Here is a 21860-nt window from a genome sequence, read left to right on the forward strand (position 1 = left end):
TGCTGTAACTGAAGTGCTGCCCAGCAGGGATGTGGAGGGTTGTGAGAAGGCCTAGGGCACCAGACATCGCCCCCCCCCTAGATGCCCCTTCACCCTCCTATCTAACCCCAAAAACTGACCCTTAAAGTGGAATACAGGGAGATACTGCCGTCAATGTACTCGTGTTCATACACTGGCCTAAAGCTGTGGATCACTGCCATAGTCAAGTCATGGAGAGGAGAGAACCAGGAGCTGATGTGCTCTCAGTGAACATACAAAGCTTTGTGCTTTCTTTAAAAAAAAAAAGGAATTTCAGTTCACGCAAATGCAAACCTTTTCACTTTGAGTGCATTTAGTAATTCTTAAAAAAAATCTCAAACCAGCTGTTATTTTTTCCACAAATATGTATGCATCAATGCCATCCACACTGTCTTCCCCAAGGGAAGGGACTGGGTTGATACTACTAAAATGTGTCAAGTCAATGGGGGCATTTTAATTTGCTTTCGGAGCACTTAACATTTAAGATGTCCCTTGACAGTGGCCAGTCTGACGACTGTGTTAAGAGCCTGTCAGTGACATCACTCCTGGGGTAACTCCCAGCATGCTTAGCACCCGACCCACCCTGCATTCACTGTTGACGGAAGGAGGAAGCGTTTTCCATTTTCAGTCACTGTTTCATCATTCCAATCAAAACATTATTCATTAAAAAAACACATCCATGATTGATCTGATGAAAAACAGCATTAAGTACTACTACATACACATTTGAAATTTTGAACATCCTTAATCAACATGTCGTAATAATAATAATGATAGCAATTATAATAATCAGTCATTACAGTATAGCAATAATCATAATGAACCATGTTTTAGAAACGACTTTCAGTTTCCATGATGTCCTCCCTCACTCCAAAGAAGTTGAAAAACAACTAGAGTATGTCTCTCCCTCTTAACCCTCCCGCCCCCCCAAATCCCGAGCGTATACTTAAATATTTACAATAATTAATTTACAACCACTGACCCCTGGGTCAGTCAGACAGTCCGCTGTCCTTTCTTACGGGATTTAAAAAAAAAGAATTATAAACGCAGACGAGCACCGTGGACATGGTGGGCTCTCAAAGGGGCTCGGGAGAAGAGTTCAGACCTACGGGGGGCCTGTACTGTGTCTCTGTCCACTCCCTTCACCCAACAAGTCCAGGAGTTCTCCACCAGCCTTGAGAGCGTCCGTCTGTCCGTCCGTTCGTCCGTCCCCCAAGCGAAGTCTTCACATGGCCACCAGCTGGTTGAGCGCCATGCGGAACTGCTGGGTGAAGCCGGTGAGCTCGCGCACGCGCTCGGTCATCTCGCGGGCGGCCCCCGGCGACGGGTACTGCAGCGCCGCCGTCTTGGTGCTCAGCACGATGTCCTTGAGCTTGTCGCACAGCGCGTTGCTGTGCTGGGCCACGCGCGCGCGCACCTCGGGCGACTTGGCCTGCCGCGACAGCGTGTCGCCGATGAACACCAGCTTGTGCGCGCTGAGGATGACGAACTTGCTGTGCGCCACGAAGATCTTGGGCGGCTGGTTGCCGCCCACCGAGCCGAAGAAGGCGTCCACGGCATTGGTGAGCGTGGTGATGTTGGCCTCGCACTGCTCGGCGTAGAACAGCAGCAGCTGGTGGTCGCCGGCGCTCAGCTTGCTGCGCGGGCCGCCCGAGGGGTGCGGCGCCGCCGGGGTCCAGCCGCTGAGGTCGTGGTTGATCGGCTGAGTCACCTCGTGCTCCAGCCGCTCAAACTGCTTCAGCTGCAGCAGGGAGAAGAGCACAGATGGGTGAGCGGACATTTGAACTCTTTAAAGCTGTTTTTTTTTTTTAAAAACATTCTGTCATCTATTTAGACATGCAACGGTAATGGTATCTGCTTTGAACTTCACTCGCTTTTCCCTAGTGGCACACACAAACATAACAATTGTGCATTTTGTGAGGTCTTTTAACAGATCAAGTCTCTCACCTGTTGCTGTTCCAGCTGAGTTTTGTTGTGTCTCGTAATATTCCCTTTCTCTAATAATTGCCGCTGATTCTTTTCAAACTCCTCTTTACCCTAAAAGGTCAGACAGAAAGGCATATTTTACTCTCTGCTGGACAACAACCGTTAGAACAATATGTCACAAATACGACCACTAGTGGTAGTGTAGCAGCATTGCAACTCAAAAACACACTGCAACTCCACAAGTACCCAGCAGGTGGCAGTGGAATATCACATTAAAAAAAGGCAGAGTGGTGTTGCCTCACCACAGCTGCTCCTGAGTCCTGTGCATTGATTATTCAGGTTTTAAAAGGGGATTTCAGAGATTTAGGGCCCATTGAGATGTTATCTCGTGTCAAGTGCCTCTACAGATCAGCTTTTACATGGTGACACCACCTCATGGAGGAGAGACAATAACGTTCTTCATGCGGACACACACACATCAGTGCTGCGCCTACACATTGCGATCAATAACGACACTTTGACTATTGCATGATTAAGGGCACTGGCATCTGTGTATCTACTGATATACTGATAACATCTTTAACTCTTCAGAATGAAGATATCACAGTGGCTCTCGGTGATAACAGAACAGAAATCAGAATGATGAGGAGCCAGATGCTTAAGAGAGAGAATCCCGCACACTGTCCATTACGCATGCAACATTTATATGCATTCACAACGTTTCGGTCATAGACCTTCCTCAGGTGAATTAACCAGGAGGAGCCAGATGCTAAAAGTGCAACCAAAACCATTTGATATGTTTAGGGGAAACTTAAAGGTGCAGGATTCTGATCAATATGCTTTTTGATCGATTCAGCAAATTGCTTCTCACAGTCTTCTGGCGGCCTGTTCTGGCTCAGTAATAGGACACATGCACAACCGCTTGGACTGAGCCATAAACAACTCCAGCCAATCGTCACATTGCTTCAGGAGCATGGAGGGGAGGCATTTGATTGGCTGTTGACCTCAAACATCAACAAGGCGTTGCTAGAATAGCAAACTGTATCGATGTACTGAACCTCCACAATCTACACAGACAACATATAATGAGCTGCTGAGATGTTGTCCATCCTGAGCGGACGTTCCTGACTCACCTGTAAATGCACGTAGTCGTAGTCTTCCATCCAGCCCTCCTCGGTGGTCTCGTAAGGCCGGTCGGGCGACTCCTCCTCGGCGGTGAACTTGGGCGGGGAGGGCAGCGGGCGCGACTGGATGTTGGCGCGCTCGGGCGTGCCCGTCTGATAGGCCGAGACGTTGTTGTTGTCGGCGGCGCAGTGGGGCAGCGGCGGCAGGGGCAGCTGCTGCTGCTGCAGCTTGTTTGTCCGTTTGAAGAGCAGGGAGGCGTTGCCGTGCAGGAAGGACGCCAGCTGCTTGGCGTCGTCGGGGACGCCCCGCGCGCACATCACCAGCCGGTCCAGGTCGTCGCCCTGGCCGCCGGGCGTCGTGGGCACCGCCCCGGCCACCAGCTTGGCGGGCGACCAGCCGATGGCGTCCAGGGCCTGGCCGTGCTTGACCAGCGTCTGGAAGGCCTCCTCCATCTTCTGCACCTGGCGGCCCAGCTTGGCCTGCAGCGAGCGGTCGGTGGCCTGGGCGGCGTTGGCCACGGCGCCGCGGGCGAACTCCAGGAAGTCGCGGACGGCGGCGCGCGCCCGGTCGGTGGCCTGGCGCAGGCCGGGCAGGTTGGCCTCCATCTGCGCCGCGCTGCGCCAGTTGCCGCTGACGTAGGCGATGAGCGCCGCCACGGCGCCCTCCACCGCCTGCTGCAGCCGCTGCAGCCGCTCCATGGCCTGCTCCAGGTCCAGCACCAGCGGGCGCGCGGCGTGGGACGCCGGGGCGCCGTCGCGCACGGGCACCGTGTCCAGCGAGGACGTGGAGAGGTTGCTGCGCGTGCTGCCCGTGCTGGACGCCGACAGACGCTTGAAGTTGAGCGCCAGCTGCTCGTCGCTGGCACCGCCGACGCCGCCGCCACCGGCCGCGTCGCGCACCACCTGCGGGGGCACGTCGTACACGTACTCGTTCTGGTCCTCGCTCCGCTCGCGGGGGAAGTCGTAGACGTCATGCGCCGGCTGAGGGACGGCCGGCAGGGGCTCGCCGGGCGGCCCGCCCTTGCGCAGGCTGGCGGGGATGTCGTAGATCTCCTGCCCGTCCCGAGGTTGGCGCTTGCCCATCATGGCCGGGGGCACGTCGTACACGTCCTCGGGGATGAGGGGCTCGGGGCCCGCGGGCAGGTAGCCGTGGCCGTCCAGGGCCTTCATTTTGGCAAAGTGGGGCGGCACGTCGTACGTCTCGTCCCTCATGGGGCTGTCCGGCACGTCCTTACTGACCGAGGGCGGGAAGTCATACACCTGGAACAGACACACGCGTAGAGAGGTTTAGAGTGGACAGAGAGGTTTAGAGTGGACAGAGAGGTTTACAGTAATTTCCTGTGTATTAGCCGCACAGGACAGTGTTTTATGGAAGTTAAAAGAAACAAAACCATATTAATACCATATTAACTGCCCTCGTGTATTAACCTCATAGCTGAAGTAATTTCGCTAAATCAATGTATAAGCCGCAGCTAATAGTTGGGAAATTACAGTAGCACAGGACCACAGAGGCCCAAAGACCACCCACGTATTCCTAGCATGTTAGCATAATAGTTTGCAGTGACTAAAATGCATGTTGTATAGCTGCACATTACAGAACTGCATGTTGTATAACTTACATGCACACATATACAATACATTTGGACATTTACAATGGTACATCATGTAAACATTCATTAGTGTGTCTCCATTAGGGGCCATTGTGTGCAGATGCAGAGTATAGAGGCTGGAGACTAAAGGACTCACTGTCTGCTTGTCCACAACACTGGGTGGTGTGTCGTAGATGTCCTGACCACCTTCTTTACTGGGGGGGCCCTTCACTGCCATGGGGGGAGTGTCATACACCTGCAGAGAAGGAGGGGGGGGGCACAGGCACGGTTAAACACAGCTGAACACAGCCCTTCACAACTGCACACAGGAGGAGCCCACACACAACACACACACTCATACACACACACACACACAAACACTCAACACAAAATCTCAAGCAGACATATCTAGACTGATTGCCCCTCAGGATTTGGTTTTAGATGAATATGTAAAAAGGAAGTTGCTAATGTAATCACATTTTTAGAGGTGGGATGTGTGTGTGTGTGTGTGTGTGGTGGGGGCTAATCCACTTTACTGTGGCTGAGGTGTTTTTTCTAAAGTGGGGGGAGGGGGCCATGTATTTCCCTTAATCCTTCCCCCGGCACCCCGGGGCCCCTGACAGGCACTCTCTGCCTCATCTCTCCCATCCACCGTATCTGTGGTCCTCTCCGCTCCGCTCCGCTCCTCTCTTCTCCGCCTGCTGCTTATCCTCCACCCATCCTCCGCCCATCCCCCTAGTGCTCACACCATGCATCCGCCACAGCACACTTTCACCAATTCTCAATAAACATGCAGGCTGAGAGGCTGAGAGGCTGAGAGAGAGAGAGAGAGAGAGAGAGTAAGAGTGCTGACAGGTGATATGGGATTTACTCCAACCATATCCTATCTTGGTGAAGGCATAAAGACTCTCTCTCTCTCCTTCTATCTCTCTCTGTCTCTCTCTCTCTCTTTCTCATCTCACACACACACACACACACACACACACACACACTTACATACACGACTCAGACGGACAATGGAAAGAACAAACTCTAGCCAAGGCTCAGATTCAGTAACTCAACTCATTGTTTATTATAATTAAGTAAATCAGATTCCTACTACCAGACGTTAGAATGCTGTTGATGACTGCAGACCAGCCTGCATGCCTCAGATCCTTTACAGAGAGAGGCAACAGCCTCGCCACTATTCTGGAGTCTCCAAACTTTCGTCAGGAGGGTGTGAGTACTGACACACTGAGCAAACATACACAGGTCCCTTTCACACCCTTCTTTCAAACAACCCAAACTGTGGGAACGCACAATATCAGCAATCTTTAGGAGAAGATTCAGCCCTGGTGGGAGAGTGAGTGAGCAAGTGAGAGATTGAGAGAGTGTGTGTGTGTGTGTGAGAGCGAGTGAGGTTCCAGATGAGCTGCAGTGCTGTGATGAGCTGTGCTGACTATGATTTCTCCATCTACTCTGCACCTTCATTAACTCACAGCAAATGATCCTCACACACTCATCCCATGCACACACACACACACACACACACACACACCAACACCCACACCCACTCACACACACACACACACACTCACTCACCAAGCCCCAACACCCACCCCTGCTGTCGCCTGATGAGAGGATTAGCAATTATAATGCTGCCCAAACAATGTGATACAATCTGTTCCGGAGGGAGGGTTTGGAGGGGGCAGAGTGTGAAGCGACTTAAATGAGATAGAGAGAGAGAGAGAGAAAGGGAGAGAGAGAGAGAGAGAGAAAGGGAGAGAGAGAGAGAGAGAGAAAGGGAGAGAGAGAGAGATAGTGTAAGAGAGAGAGAGAGAGAAACTTATGAATACCAAAATCAAAGAGAGCACAAACTCAGGGCACTTTGCCAGAGGACTTGATCAGGCTGCTCTTTTCAACTTTCATTTCAGAGGGAGCAGAGGATTTGCTCCGAGAACACGGAACCTCATCAAAATTCCGAGCGTGTGCGCAGAGGAAGGTGTGCAGAGGTCTGACAGGACGAGGCCATGGCTCCGGGTGCTGCCACCCGCCACCCACCGCGCCGTTAGGGAAAGCCGTTCGCCGGGATTCCTTTGGCCCTTGGAGCATCCCCGCCATACTGTTGCCCGTCGGCAAAGCCTCTGACTTCCTGTTTGTGCCTGAACCCTGCAGTCTCCTCGGGAGCGTTGCAGAAAAAAAAAAAAACGGCGGTGAGATTTACTGCTGTTTCAGCGGCACGAGACTACGCTACGCTACGCTGCACTGCGCAGCAGCTCTATACAGCCAGCGCCGCGCCGCGCTGCGAGGAGATAAGCGGTACAAACGGCCGCCCTGCGCTCTCCATATCTATCCTTCATCTCTTTATTGACCTGAAACGTGTCCCCCCCCCCCACTGCAGTGAAACGGCACGTTTATGTACTGCATCTCCTCTCTGTGTGTCGCAGTAGGGCCCAAGCGCCGGAGGTTCAGGCTACAGCCGGTGCCCATGGTGCAAAGCCGTATTGCTTCTATAAGGATTGTTACTGTTAGGGGCCCGAGCACTGGAAGTGCATACTGTTGCAACTAACAACTAACGTGTTTCACTGCAACATAGTGCCACATTGTGGGACTGTTAGATGACAAAATGTCCCAGGCTTGCAGAGCCGAAGGTGCTCGGGCCCGTCACCACCGCTTGCGTATATATTATTCTCTTTGGTGCCGTCTCTCTCATTTCTGTCCCAATCCTCCGAGCTGTTTGTCTTGCTATCCTGGGAGGGATCTTCTAGAAGGTTACAGTGTCACTGTATATGATTATGTGTGTATGTGGATATATCCATGTGAGTGTGTGTGTGTGCGTCCATGCATACATAAATGGGTAGATGTGTTTGAGTGTGTTGCTTAATAACGGTGTGTGTGTGTGTGTGTGTGTGTGTGTGTGTGTGTGTGTGTGTGTGTGTGTGTGTGTCTGCTTGTGTGTATGGTTGCTTGCTGTGTGGATGTCTGTTCGTATGTGTGTGTTTGTCTGTGTGCATGTCCTTTGCTGCAGGCTTTGTAGCCTTCTCCTCATATCTCCAGGGCCCGGTGGCCTGGGCAGAAAAAAAGAGGGGGAGGAGAGAGAAGGAGGGACATCTCTCTCTCTATCTCTCTGACAGCACTTTCACCTTCAAATAAAGACCGAAGAGCACATCACACTGGACAAACACCACCTCTCCTCCATTTTTCTGTCACACACACACACACACACACACACACACTGTTACGAAGCTGGAAGAAAAAATATCCCATGCCGACCTTCTTTTTCGAGTGCCTCCAGACACTGATATATCTAGTTCCTCTGCGAGCTACGCATGACCTCATCTAAAAATAGATGTGCAATTGCAGCACCAATGTGGGTTTTAGCATACAGACAAAATGAGGCAGAGAAGAAAGTGATAGAGAGAGGGAGAGAGATAGAAGGAGGCGGAGAAGAGGAGGGATGAAAAAAAAATAGCCTGACAGAGAGAGGAGGGAGGAAGAGTTAGATAGTCAACAAAAGAGAGAGACAAGAAAGAAACAAAAAGGGTGGAAGAGGGTGGATTTAAAATTCCGAACACATCAAACATTAATGAGATCATGGCCAGCTTCGCAGACAGACAACCGCTAGCGCTAAGTGACTGAGCTGACCGGGAGAAAATGGCCGTCTGTCATCCTCACCCTCTCTCCTGCCACCGTACTAAAGACAGCCTCGACACACGCCAGGGCACTGCAATTATGCTCATACATATATTACTGTATGAGAAGAATACTGGGCATGTGTGTCTGTGAGTATGTGTGTCTGTGTTTGTGTGTGTGTGTGTGTGTGTGTGTGTGTGTGTGTGTGTGTGTGTGTGTGTGTGTATGCATGTGTGTGTGTGTGTATGTGTGTGTAAGTGTGTGTTTCCATGCATGTAAATGTGCGTTGGTGTCCATGCCCACCTGCTGCTGATGGTACTGGGCACGGGTGGGTGGCACGTCGTAGATGTCCTGGGATCCTGGGGGCATGTGGCGCGGGGGCACGTCGTACTCGTCCTGCTCCCCCTTCACCGTGTCGTACACGTACACCTGGCCAACGCGGGTGGGCACCACCACCTACAGGGAGAACAGAGGGACATTTCCCAATTAAATGCCAATGTTACAAAAAACTCTCTCTCACACACACACACACACACGCTTCATGCCACAGTGGCTACGGAGCCACTCAAAAACACATGGGAAATATCCTGAAAAATATCACTGCAAAGAATGAATGAATAACTTTCAAGTTATCTAAAAACCCACAAATTGATGTCTGTTTGTGTCGTGTGTGCGTGTGTGTTGTTTGTCGTGTGTGTATTGATTCACCCTTGTCTTCATACGCCAACGCACATGTATGCATTTTATGTAACTGTGACTGAAAGGGGGTCTCTGCTGAGTCATTATTTATTTATCAGGCTAATGCCACAATCAAAGGCAGATGTGTCTCCTTTTCATTCAGCTCCAGCAGACAGCAGGAAAACAAAACTCGGGGTCCTGACAGGTCAGTGTGGGAACAGGGGCTGCCCCATTGTCTGCCTGTTTACCCACAGTATTATCGTCCCCTGGCTTGTGTCAACTGCCCGGGCCTGGGAAATGAAAACAAGCCGCCCGCCATATTTATATAGCAGCAGACAGGCGAGGAGCCGCGCTCCAGACAGTTAAAACATCACTCGGGGGAGTCGCTGGAGCATAGCGTTTTCATTATGGCCGCCCGTTTCATCCGCACGCAAAAGAGCGAGAAAGAAACCCTTTTTCATCTCTGATTCACTCTCAACAGTTAAAAGTAACACGGCTATGCCCTTAACCTGAGGAGCTGTTAAATTGATGCTAACCGCTGTGATATTCTACTGGGTGTTACGGTGTTATTTACAGAGGCTGACTGCAAGCCTGATTTTTTTTTTTCATTATTTTGGTTCCAGCACTGAGAAAAGATCTGGCTGCGAGTGTGTATCTGAGACCGGGCTAACGATCCTTTTCCTGCTGGCTGCAATGGCAAGGGTCTCCCACTCTGGTTGGCTGTAATCAGGCTGTGCCATCGATCCCCTGCGGGGCTTCTGTGTGTGTGTGTGAGTGAGTGTGTGTGTGTGTGTGTGTGTGTGTGTGTGTGTGTGTGTGTGTAAGAAAGATCTCTGAGTCGGGGCTGGGCTGGGCTGGCCTATCTCAACAGACCATCAAAAAGAGAGAGAGAGAAAGAGGGAGAGAGAGAGAGAGGGGGAGAGAGAGAGAGGGAGAGAGAGAGGGGGGAGAGAGAGAGAGAAGCTGCATTGTGTCCGCAGGCAGCTGAGGAGGAGGAGAAACACCAGGAGCAGCACTGTTCGGCAATGGCCCATATTTTAGATGTATCACGCACTTGGAAACACACACACACACACACACACACACACACACACACACACACACACACACACACACACACACACACACACACACACACACACACACACACACACACACACACACACACACACACACACACACACACACACACACACACACACATCCACCCACACACACACACACACACACACAGACCATGTGCACATTGTGAGACAGTATGTTTTTTTTACAGTCTGACCGTTTTCCCCCAACCTAGACTGTGCCGAAACACATTTAGCAGGGCACAGAAACAGAGGGGTCAGTCTGCCGGTCCCCGCAGACCCCAGCGGACGTGAGGAGGAAACCGGAGAGAGAGGGGCACGCTACGGCTCTCCCTGTCTGTCCTCGCTCGGAGCCCGGCGGGGTCACGACTCCAGCATGTCCTACAGAGGTGACGGCACTGCCAAGCAAAAACTGGGCCAGCAGGCCACGAGGACCCCCACCGGACCAGAACTCAGGGGCTGGTGCCCTCAAGACCACGGCAACGACACTCAGCCTCAAACAGCAAGGATCCCCTTCACGGCTGCCACAGTAGTGCACCGCCAGAACAACGATTCAACAGAGTGCTGTTAATCTGAGGTGCGGCTTAACGTGCATTTATTATGACGGTAGGCTTCACCCATGCCCCCACCATTACTCTGCTGTGATGTGCGAGTCTTCTCCACACTCATCAGCATTCACAAGTGTTCACACGATGGTGGTGTGTTAACAGTTCACTGGATCTTAATCCGTTCGTGAAATCCACTGTGACCCCCCCCCCCCTTCCCCCCCTTCTTTTTTTCCTGACACGGGGGCCTGTGGCTATGGCAACGGAGCACGTGAGTCACCAGAGCACTAGGGGACTGAGGAGTGAGCAAACATGGCCACTCTATAAGAGAAGCAGCAGCAGCAGCAGCAGTGGCAGCAGCAGCACGCCCTTAAAGATCAATCTTCACAGGCCACTGCACATGCCTGCTGCGCCCACAAGGAAGTGAGACCTGCCACTTACTACGGCATATCCATTACAAGCCAAGTACAGGTGTATATGCTCATTCACATACAGGCCACACACACACAGACACACACACACACACACACACACAGAAACACACACACACACACACACACACACACACACACACACAGATAGATAGATACACACACAGACACAGACACACACACACACACACACACACACACACAGATAGATAGATACACACACAGACACAGACACACACACACACACACACACACACACACACACACTTAACCTTACTCACATACATGCCCAAAGTTTCACACTTACATATGGGCCCAGTCACTCATGCAGGTGTTGATCACACCCCAACACACAGACACCTCCTCACCCATCACCTCCTCTGGGCCCAAGCCAGTGTAATATCCCTCCACCGCTGCGTTTTTTAACTACTGAAATAAGAGCCGCGTTAAAGGGAACGGCTGACAATCAGCCCCAGAGAAACTCGCGCTGATCCTGTAATAATATTTGCTCTCCACATTTAGTCGGCCTGTCACTTGATATGTGACAGCCCTGCTAAACAGGCAATTAGGTCATTAGCCATTAAAATAAATCTGACAGCGTCGGTCGGTTAATACCCACTCATCCGAGCTCCACCAGGCTCAAGGAGCCTTCTCCTTCCTCCAAGCTCTGGAGGAGATGAAAAATGAATTCCTTTTTCTTGTTGCTCGGCTCTAAGTGGTTGGACTTAACAGGGGCCTCTGGTAGCAGCAGACGCTTAAATCGGCCTGTTTTCAATTCCCACCTCCACCTCTTTGTCTGCTTGCTTCACACTTTCAGCTCAGCTCTCCTCGCCCTGTTCTTCTGCATCTCTTTCTCTCTCTCTCTCTCTGTTTCTCTCTCGTTCTCTCTCTCTCTCCCTCAGAGAGGCCCCAGATATCGGAGACAAGTGGGAAGCATTCTCCACGGTGCCATACACACTTTTCACACACATTAGGCGCGCGCAGCAGGTGTTTCATCTGACACATCCGAGGACACGGTGATTTCACACACACCACCACCTGTGCTCCATATTTCCACCGACCCCACCGTAACACACACCGACTGACCGGCTAACAGCCTCGTCCATAGCCATAACACGCCCGCACAACACCGTACTCAACAATTCCTCTTTGCCGAAACTCAGCTCACTCCCTTCCAAAGCGTGACGAGATCGCCCTGTATATCTTTCCAGATAACCACACTGACCACACGACACCTTAAACACTGGTCAAGTGGCGACCACTTAACCTTCCCCTTATCAATGGTGCTGATGGCCGCCTACTCATTTGAAAGGGATTATGGGAGATGTTAGCCGTCTCCTGAGCGGCTAACGCTAACAGAGTTGTGCCTCCCCAGAAGGTCACTTGAGCATCCCACTGCGATGCGCTACCAGCGGCCTGTAACTAGCAGCGATCAATAGTGTAAATGATCAATGAATACAGGGTGGAGCCGCAGCAAGGGAGACATATGGGGCCCGCTCTTCCTTCACTTCATCAATAGTATTGAGCAGGGGGGGGGGGCATGAGGTGGGGGGTGTGGGGGGTGTGGGGGTGGGGGGGGGGGGGGTGTAGGGGGTTTTGGGCTCCAGCTGTCACAACAGTGGAAAGGGTGGTGGTGGTCTGTGTGTGTGTGTGTGTGTGTGTGTGTGTGTATGTGTGTGTGTGTGTGTGTGTGTGGGGGGGGGGGGGGTGTTACGATGATGATGTCATTAAAAGAGATGGAGGGCAGGGCTCAAGGAGCCCTCCAGAGATGGAACAATGGAGAGCCTGCCCTGGAGACTGTCTGTCCACCCCACCCTGCCCTCGCTCAAAGGCAGCTGGCCGTAAACCCCCGGCCCGCAGGGTGACCTGGCTGTTTGGGGCGTGGTGGTGGATGGGGGGGTTCACCAGGAGAGGAAGAACAGATTGCACAGGAGCAACCAACCCACCCCCCAACCACCACCACCACCACCCCATATGCCCATATGGCAGGAGTGACCTCTGGCTCGTCTGAATGCCTAGTGTCGCATACCAGCACTTGGAGCTATGCACGCAATCCACTTCAATCGCCTGTGCTATGCCAAGATCCCTCGGTGTAATTGGAGTCCGCTAACCTCCACCTCCTCTCGCTCAAGTCCACCGACGGGGAGCCTGATTAAGTGACATCTGATGCAAATTGAGGGCCGTGGCCTCGTGAAAATGTCGTTAAATATGCATGTTTAAAATGAGGCCTTCGGGCCCCTTCCCCCGTCTAAATGAGAAATGTGCGGCTTTTTTCATTTTCATGCCGCTCTGCGATTTTTTCCTTTCATGTTTTGATTATTTTCCTCCGTCAGACTGCTGCGGCTGCTGCTCCAGCGCACGCTACTGGGACTGTTGGCCCTGGTGCCGCTCGCGGACCTTAGTCATTAAACCCGCGCGTTTAAACACAACATATTGAGGAGATTTTTCCACTTAATCCCTTAATATTCACCCTCCCCGCCTCTCTCTCTCTCTCTCTCTCTCTTTGACATGCACATACACAAACACACACTCACACACACACACACACACACACACACACACGCACATACACATGCACTCTCTCTCTCTCTCTCTCTCTCGCGCTCTTCTGGCCTCTGGCTACAGGTCACGGATTAAAAACCATTAATCTGAGCCAGTGGCTACATGCATAATTACTTGATTGTATTTATTTCTGTTTGTTGAAAATGCCCCGCGCCAGATTACACTCATAATTTAATAGAGCTACTCACGATTATGTCGGGCATTTCATAAGTGTGAACAAAACTGGAGCGGGGGGCTGGTTTTGCATATGTGCTAGCGGTGACCGAGTTTCTCCGCGTGCGTCTTTCGTGAAAAGGCACCAAGATAGAAATACCGATGGGATGGCATGTGTGTGTGTGTGTGTGTGGGTGGGGGTTTAGGCACTTAGCTTGTCCATGGCCGCGGGTGACAACTGCCCAGCACAATGGCGTGACTCGGGCCGTGAATACCACACTTTGGTCTCGCTCGGGCACAAAGCCGAGGGTCAAAGGGCGACTGCCATAGGGGCCATGGGGTGGTGGTGGTGGTGGTGGTGTGTGTGTGTGTGTGTGTGTGTGTGGGGGGGGGGGGGTTATGCCTGCTACATAGCTTCACACACAAGCCCCTCCATCGGCCGTGGCCATGCATGAGAATGAACCCTCAGAAAAACTCCCTTTGCCACCATCATCTATCTCACCCCTGCCATCTGTGGCGCAAGCTGTCCCCTGTTTTGCCGTGCATGCTGGGATTGGAGGGGAGGGGGTTTATGGATAGGCTGGAGGGTGGCGACGAGGAGGTGGGGTGTCTGTGTGATGGTTGGCATGTAGGAGTTATAATTTAGCAGCTGAAAACAGAAGCAGCAAATGGCTTTGGTTTGTGCTGTTTGACTTTTCTCTGACCGTCATGGCTTCCCACCGTCATGTGAATTGGTGAAATATGTGTGTGGACTGCAATGCTTTTACAAGTGGGGTGTGTCCATGTGAATGTCCAGATGAGTATCTCTGTGCGTGCACGTGATTGTTTGCATGTGGCCATTTGCCTCTGGACTGTGCCACTGTGTTTCTGTAAGCATGTCTGAATACATACATCTGTAGGTCTTTACATAATGCATACCAGCATCAGCATTTATACATGTGCATGAGCTGTATGTGTCTATGTTACATGCTTCTGTGTGTGTGTGTGTGTGTGTTTGAGTCTGGATGTACAGTATGAGTCAGAGTTTGATTTACAACACAAAGAGAGAGTGTGTGTGTGTGTGAGAGAGAGAGAGAGAGAAAAAGAGTATGAGTACAAGAGTGTGTGAGCGTGCGTCATGCTGTACTGTCCAGCCACGTGATGTGCAGTGGTGACAGAGAGCCCAGGCTCCAGCTGCAGCTGCTGCCTCCGTGGCAGGAGAGGCCCTGAGCCCACAGGCCTGGCCCCAGATCAGGCCCCTCAGCTGGGCCGCCGCAGCGCTGCCAGGGGGCCTCGTGTGGAGCAGCAGATCTCCCTGAGCCTGAGCCAGGCGTAGCACAGGGAGCCTCTCTCTCTCCGCAGTACTCAGACACACACACACACACACACACAAACTCACTCTCTCACTCACTCACACACACACAGACAGACATACACTCACACTGCTGCACAGCTGGGAATCACATCACTGACTCTCTGCCTTTTAACTTTCTTGTGTACTCTTTGTCTTTCTCTCTGTCAGTTTTTGTCCATTGTTCTCTCACTCTCTCTCTCTCTCTGACTCTGTCTCTTTGGAGGAAATGTGAAGTGTGCAGGAGTGCGAGCCTCTCTAATCCCCTCACCGAAGGTCCAAGGGTGTTTAACCTAAAACTGTAAATGGGTTTGGGAGGCAGCTGGGCTCTGACCCAGATCAGAGGCCCAGTCCTTGCAGCCGAGAGGCAGAGAGCAGCCATGGAGCCCGGCCTGGGGAGGGTGAAGCCCCCCTCGGCCCCCCGCCCAACCCCACCCAATACTCAAGCCTCCGCTGCTGCTTAATCAGTGGGGCTAATGAACTCCACACTTGCGTGTGTGTGAATGTGTGACACGCGGCTGCCAGGCTACAGGGGCCAAGGCCATGTGGCAGGAGTCTCTGTGTGTGCATGTGTGTGTGTGTGTGTGTATGTATATGTGTGAATTTGACCATATGTGTGTGTGTGTGTGTGTGTGTGTGTGTGTCTGTGTGCACGTATGTGATTTTATGCATGTGACCATGTGTGTGTGTGTCTGTCTGTCTGTCTGTGTGCATGTATGTGATTTTGTGTATGTGACCATGTGTGTGTGTGTGTGTGTGTGTGTGTTATGGCCGGCTGCTGGTGTTTGTGGTGGAGGGGTCCTGGAGACACAGAGACCCCAGCACTAATCCGAAAAGACCTCTGGCTCTCCGCCCCTGGCTCCCCTGAGCCCCTCTCCCCAGTCCACCGCCACATGCCCCACATTACTGCCATGGCTGGGGAGGGAAGGGGGGGGGGGGCATGAGTGCCACTTCCCACCTTCTTTAATGCCTCATCTCTCTAAGCCTCTTTCTGGCTATCTCACTCTCTCTCTCTCTGGCTCTGTCTGTCTCCCTTCCACTCCTTGCCCCACTTTTGTTTTGTGCAAGTCACATCATTCTCTCTTCTTCTCACACTCGTCTTTCTAAACTCATCTCTCTTTTTTGACTTTCTGCCCATTTCCCACCCTCTGAAAAACTCATTTTCTTTTTATCTGCTTGGCATTAACTCACTTACCTTTGTGCCTCGGCTAAAAAAAAAAAAGTGTCAGTCTCTCGCCTTGTGTGTGCTATTGCTATCTCCTCACCCCTCCTCTCTCTCTCTCTCTCAATCACACACGCACGCACGCACGCACGCACACACACACACACACACACACAGTCACACACACAAACACTCCTCTCCATCTCCAGGCAACCCAACACTCAGCCCGGTCCCCTGCACCTATTAATAAAAGTGATACGTCTGCGTTTCCCTGGAGACGGAATCATCGCTTTGGAAACCGCCTCACGGCTCCAAGCCTGCAGTGATCACCAGCAGCCACGGCTGACTGGGAGAGAGATATGGGTGTCGAGCTCCCCACGGGAGGGAGCCAGGTGGGGGGTACAGGAGGGAGATAGATTTCACCCGCTCGCTCTATTTCTATCTATATGTATGTATCTCTCTCTCTGTCTCTCTCTCTTACTCTCTCTCTCTCTATATATATTTATATATATACACACACACACACACACACACACACACACATATACCCTATTTCTCACGGTGGCTGAAAGAGACATGTGGTGTGTGGTGGAAGGGAGGCTGTTAAGTGGCTGGCGCTTCCTCCGCCTCAGGCTGGCCCTTTCATGTGTGCCCATCAGGAGAGGAGCGGAAAGGAAGGGAGAGGAGAGGAGAGGAGAGGAGAGGAGAGGAGAGGAGAGGAGAGGAGATGAACGGCCCGTAAAAACCCTCCCAGCTCCAGCTCCAGCTCCAGCTCGGGGCCGACACCTCTCAGCTTCCGTCTACAAGAGACGCCTGCTGCTACCGCTGCTGCTGCTGCTCCACCAGGCAATTAGTGCTGGTGCGCTCATTACGATGTGTAGCAGGTACACGCACACACACACACGCACACACACACATACCGGTACACGCACACACACACCCACACCCCACCATGCGCACACATACATAGTAAATACATATAAACTGTATGTGTATTACTCTGTATGTGTACACGATGTGAAACACATACACATACACACACACACATAAACACAAGCACACACACCCACACCCCGCCATGCGCACACACATAGTAAATACAAATAAACTGTATGTGTATTACTCTGTATATGTGCGCATTGTGAAACACACACACACACACCCACACACACGCACACACACACACACACACGCACACACACACACACACACACACACACACACACACACACACACACACACACACACACACACACACACACACACACATAAACACAGGCACACATTTACTCCCCTCTCCACACACATTCTCTCTGATCCAAGGTCCAGTGTTCCTCTCTCTCTTTGACCTGCACTTATACGGCCCTTTCAACTCCCCGCAGCTCAAAGCACAGCGCATGCCCCCTGTGATATCCCGGCCCTTTGATGAGGACCAGCCGAGCACAAATAAAAAGCCTGCCGCTACCACGGCCCTGCTGTTTACCCAGTGGGATGGGGGGGTGGATGTGGGCTGTCCGGTCCCTCCTCCACCTCCCTCTGGCCAGCTCTGTGCGGAGAGGTAATGACAGGACTCAGGACTGGGCTCGGGCGGGGAGCCGGGCACGAGAACCCCAGGAGCCTCTCGTCTTTGTCAGCCCCGCCCGCCCGCCAAGCACTCGGCTCAGGGCGCCGTGCCCTCTCTAATTCTCTCCTCCTGCTCGCTCTACCACTCCACCCCTCCTTTCAGCGGCTCTTTCACTCTCTCTATCTCTTTCTTTTCCCCATGTCTCTTTCTCTCTGCTCTTCTCTTCTTCTCTCTCTCTCTATGCCTATGCTATCTCTCCTAGTCTCGCTTTCTGCTTCTGAGCTCTTCCATCTTCCTTGCTCTCTTTCATTCCTTCTCTCTCTCTCTCTCTCGCTCTCTTCCCACTGCACACACTATCAGAGCAGAAAATGAGTCCGCAGCAGGTAATGGAGGGGGTCCCATCAGGCAAAAAGGAGGGCACTTGTCACACACACACACACACACACACACACACACACACACACACACACACACACACACTGACTCACACTGACACAAAGAAATAGAGAAAGAAAACACAGAAATACCACAGATAGATAGCAGGGAAGATAAAAGGGAACAAAACGAGCAATATAAAGAGGAAAAGAAAGATGAGAAAACAGAGAGAGGGAGAGAAAGAGAGAGAGAGAGAGAGAAAGAATGAGAGTGAGACAGAGAGAGTGACCTCCTTCTGCTGCTTCTGATTTAGTGCAGCTGAGAGCCCCACTGCCTGGCCAGCCTGAGCTGCCTCCTCCCGAGCCTGAGCCTGAGCCTGAGCCTGAGCAGGGCCGTCTGGAGCCCACCGACGCGTCCCGGAGGCAGGGCATCCGCAGCGGGCGGAGGTGCTTTCTCCGATGATCAATGACCCTTTCAGCCTGACAGCCGTGTGCGTGTGTGTGTGTGTGTGTGTGTGTGTGTGTGTGTGTGTCTCTCTCTCTCTGTGTGTGTGTGTGTGTGTGTGTGTGTGTGTGTGTGTGTGTGTATGTGTGTCTGTGTGTGTGTCTCTCTTTGTGAGTGTGTGTGTGTGTGTGTGTGTGTGTGTGTGTGTGTGTGTGTGTGTGTGTGTGCATGTGTGTGTGTGTGTGTGTGCGTGTGCGCGCGCGTGTGCAAGGGGCTGCCTGCAGGGTGGTAGCCAGATGGGCACTCTCAGTATGGAAGCCTACTGGTCGCTGGCACTGACCCAGAGCCACTTCACTGACTGTTCCGGCTCCTTCGCACGGGGGGCACATGTTCTACCCCCCCCCCCCCCCCCTCCTCCTCCTAACCTCCAAAATTTGGCACCCATCAGAGGGGGTGGGTGGGGATGTGGGGGGGTTGGATGCCATGTGAGAGAAAAACAAGAAAGCTAATAAGCTTCCACTGAGACCAGCTGTGTGCCATCAAGAAAGTGTGGTTTGTGCTCCTTGAAGTAGTGAAAGCCATCAGCATATGATACAAATACACACACATACACATACACACACACACACACACCACCTTACTCTCCATTTGAACCACCGCGTTCTTTGCAGTATGGCAAAAACTCACGACAACAACAGCTAGTGTCCCTCTCGTCATGACAACGTCTCCACAACGTCTCCACAACATTCATACAACATTGTTCCAACACCGGGGGAATGCAAGCCTCGCGCAACACTGACGCAACACTCTTGCAACGTTTCCCTGATCTTCCTCCAGCATTTCGGCAGTGCCACATCCTCGGCGCGTCTCTGAACCGTCTCCGGAGCAGCGTGGGGCCGGAAAAGGCCCGGGGCGCGCTGGGGAAACGAGCGGCTCGTAAAAGAGTGGTGTGGCCACGCCACGGCCATCACCATCTACTCCAGCGTGCACTGTGATGTGCTGCAGCGAATGAATGGGGCCCTTTTTAGACACACACACACACACACACAATGCAGAAGCAATTAGGCCCCGAGACAGTCGCTTCTCGTCTCTGTTAGAGCTCTCAGCGCCCCAGCACACACACACACACACACACACACACACACACACACACGTGCACGCACGCACACCCTGGGGGAGCCCTGAGCCTAAAGACACACTCTCTCTCTATGCTGCACAGCTCTTCATTAAGACATGTTATGCCCCACGATAAAGACCCAGAGAGAGAGAGAGAGAAAAAAGAGAGAGACAGATTGATCACAGAGAGGAAAAGGGGTGAAAAGGAAAAAGCCACAAATGGGATTTCAAAAGGCGGGGAATGACAATGCAGGGCTCTATGGGATGAACGGGAATACTGAAAAAGAAGAAGCTGAATTTGGCAAGTCAGAGAGTGCTCTCCCCCGGCCTGCCTGCCTGCCTGCCTGCCTGTGCGTGCCACACACTGAAGGGAGTAGAGGGAGGCACCAGGCCTGAGGGGTGGAGGAGCAGAAAGGGTGGAGGAATGAAAGGAAGATGGAAGAGAGGAGGAGGAGAGGAGGAGGAGGACTGCTGAGGAATGCTGTGGGAAGAGCAGCACAGATCGGGAGATTACAGGCTCAGGAGGGAAGAGCCACAGAAGCCACACGGCCTGCCTGGCCCTCACAACTGCTCCAGTCACCACAGCAAGGCACAGCAGAGGAGCAGAGGGGAGCAGAGGGGAGCAGAGAGGAGCAGAGAGGAGCAGTGGAGAGAGGAGCAGTGGAGAGAGGAGCAGAGAGGAGCAGAGCAGAGAGAAGCAGTGGAGAGAGGATCAGAGAGGAGCAGTGAGGAGCAGTGGAGAGAGGAGCAGAGAGGAGCAGTGGAGAGGAGCAGTGGAGAGAGGAGTGGAGAGGAGCAGAGAGGAGCAGGGAGCAGAAGTGGAGAGAGGAGCAGAGAGGAGCAGAGAGGAGCAGTGGAGAGAGGAGCAGAGAGGAGCAGGGAGCAGAAGTGGAGAGAGGAGTGGAGTCGAGTGGAGCTGAGAGGAGTAGAGCACAGCGGTGCGCTGGCTGCCCATGCGCTTCAAATGAGCTGCCCCACTAGGTTTGGAATGGATGTCAACAACACACAGAAATGCACACATGACGCAACCGCTGTGAGTAGATGAAGCCTCACTGGTGCTGAGGTGAGGCTAAGAGTCATCATTGACTGCGGCAGCAATAAAGTTTTGTGTGTGTGTGTGTGTGTGTGTGTGTGGATTTAAATGAGGGTGGAGAGTAGTAAGACAAAACTTTTGTTTTCCTCCCTTTCAGTTTCTCTGCAAAGTCTCCTAGCATATACCCTACAGACCCACCTAGCTCCCCATCCTACCCCCCTCTACACCAAACAAACCTGCCTGTTCCCGCAGATAAGCTTCCCCCAAGCCCCAGCCCCCCTCACCCCCCCTCGCCTCCCCTCCCCTCGTTCCCGTGCCTCCTCTGCCAGCTCAGGTGAGCGGCTGGCCAGCATCTTCAAAGGCCCCAGAGATTACCCATTTACTTTCAGGGCAGGAAGGCGGAAGCAGTGGAGGGTGGAAAAAAAAAACAACAACCAGGAGAAGCTTCAGAAAGAAGAAAAGAAAAACAGAAAGAGAAAGACACTCCAGAGGAATCTCAACCAACCCCAATCCGAGCCGACCCGACCACACCGCACACCACCCTCACCACCCTCACCCCCCTGGGCTCCTTATCAGCACTCTTTGCCCCCTGAAACACCTCACACACACCTGAGAGAGGGGCGTTAGCGGCTGCGGGTGATAAGGCAGGCTCAGATCTGCCTGGTTCCGCTCCTGGGGTAGGTAAAGAGGAGGAGAGAGAGGGGGGGGGGGGGGGGGGGGTGACTGGGTTCAAATAGGCCGCACCTGGATGCACTGCAGTATGCTGCACACCTCCAGCCATGAGCTCAGGGAGCAACAGCGATCAACACAGAGATAGGAACTCCTAAGGAAGGCTAAGGAAGTAGTGTCACTGTCGACTGGTTACTATAGAAGACATCTATAGTATCGCTAAGAATGCGTTCTCTTTTTTTAAATTTAGCTAACTAAAATTGTAACTAACTGACTCATTGCAGAGCGCTAATGCGTATGATCAGTTGAGGTGCACCAGTGGAGCAAGCATATGTTTTTGTAACTTTTGTAACAGATTTGTTCGTTTTCCAATACTACCACACTTGCAGATCAATGTGGGCTTCAACAATGACTTTGACTCATCTAAGATAGAGAGTTAGGTCTTTT

General features: G+C 52.4%; 1 protein-coding gene across 3 annotated transcripts in view; it reads right to left on the reverse strand.

The window, feature by feature from the left end:
- Positions 1–957: 957 nt before the first annotated feature.
- Positions 958–21860, reverse strand: part of bcar1 (BCAR1 scaffold protein, Cas family member) — a 79736-nt gene continuing 58833 nt past the window's right edge. For 2 of the 3 annotated variants that reach the window (XM_062548313.1, XM_062548312.1), the window contains exons 3-7: positions 8573–8725; positions 4815–4913; positions 3078–4328; positions 1966–2055; positions 958–1759 (exon numbers count right to left, since the gene is read on the reverse strand). In XM_062548313.1, coding sequence (XP_062404297.1) covers positions 1244–1759; positions 1966–2055; positions 3078–4328; positions 4815–4913; positions 8573–8725 — 2109 coding nt within the window. In that variant the 3' untranslated portion in view covers positions 958–1243. The remainder of the gene's footprint in view (positions 1760–1965; positions 2056–3077; positions 4329–4814; positions 4914–8572; positions 8726–21860) is intronic. The other variant, XM_062548314.1, reaches the window with a different exon arrangement.

The sequence above is a fragment of the Sardina pilchardus genome, chromosome 10, assembly GCF_963854185.1.
Source record: "Sardina pilchardus chromosome 10, fSarPil1.1, whole genome shotgun sequence".
Taxonomy (NCBI): Eukaryota; Metazoa; Chordata; class Actinopteri; order Clupeiformes; family Clupeidae; genus Sardina; species Sardina pilchardus.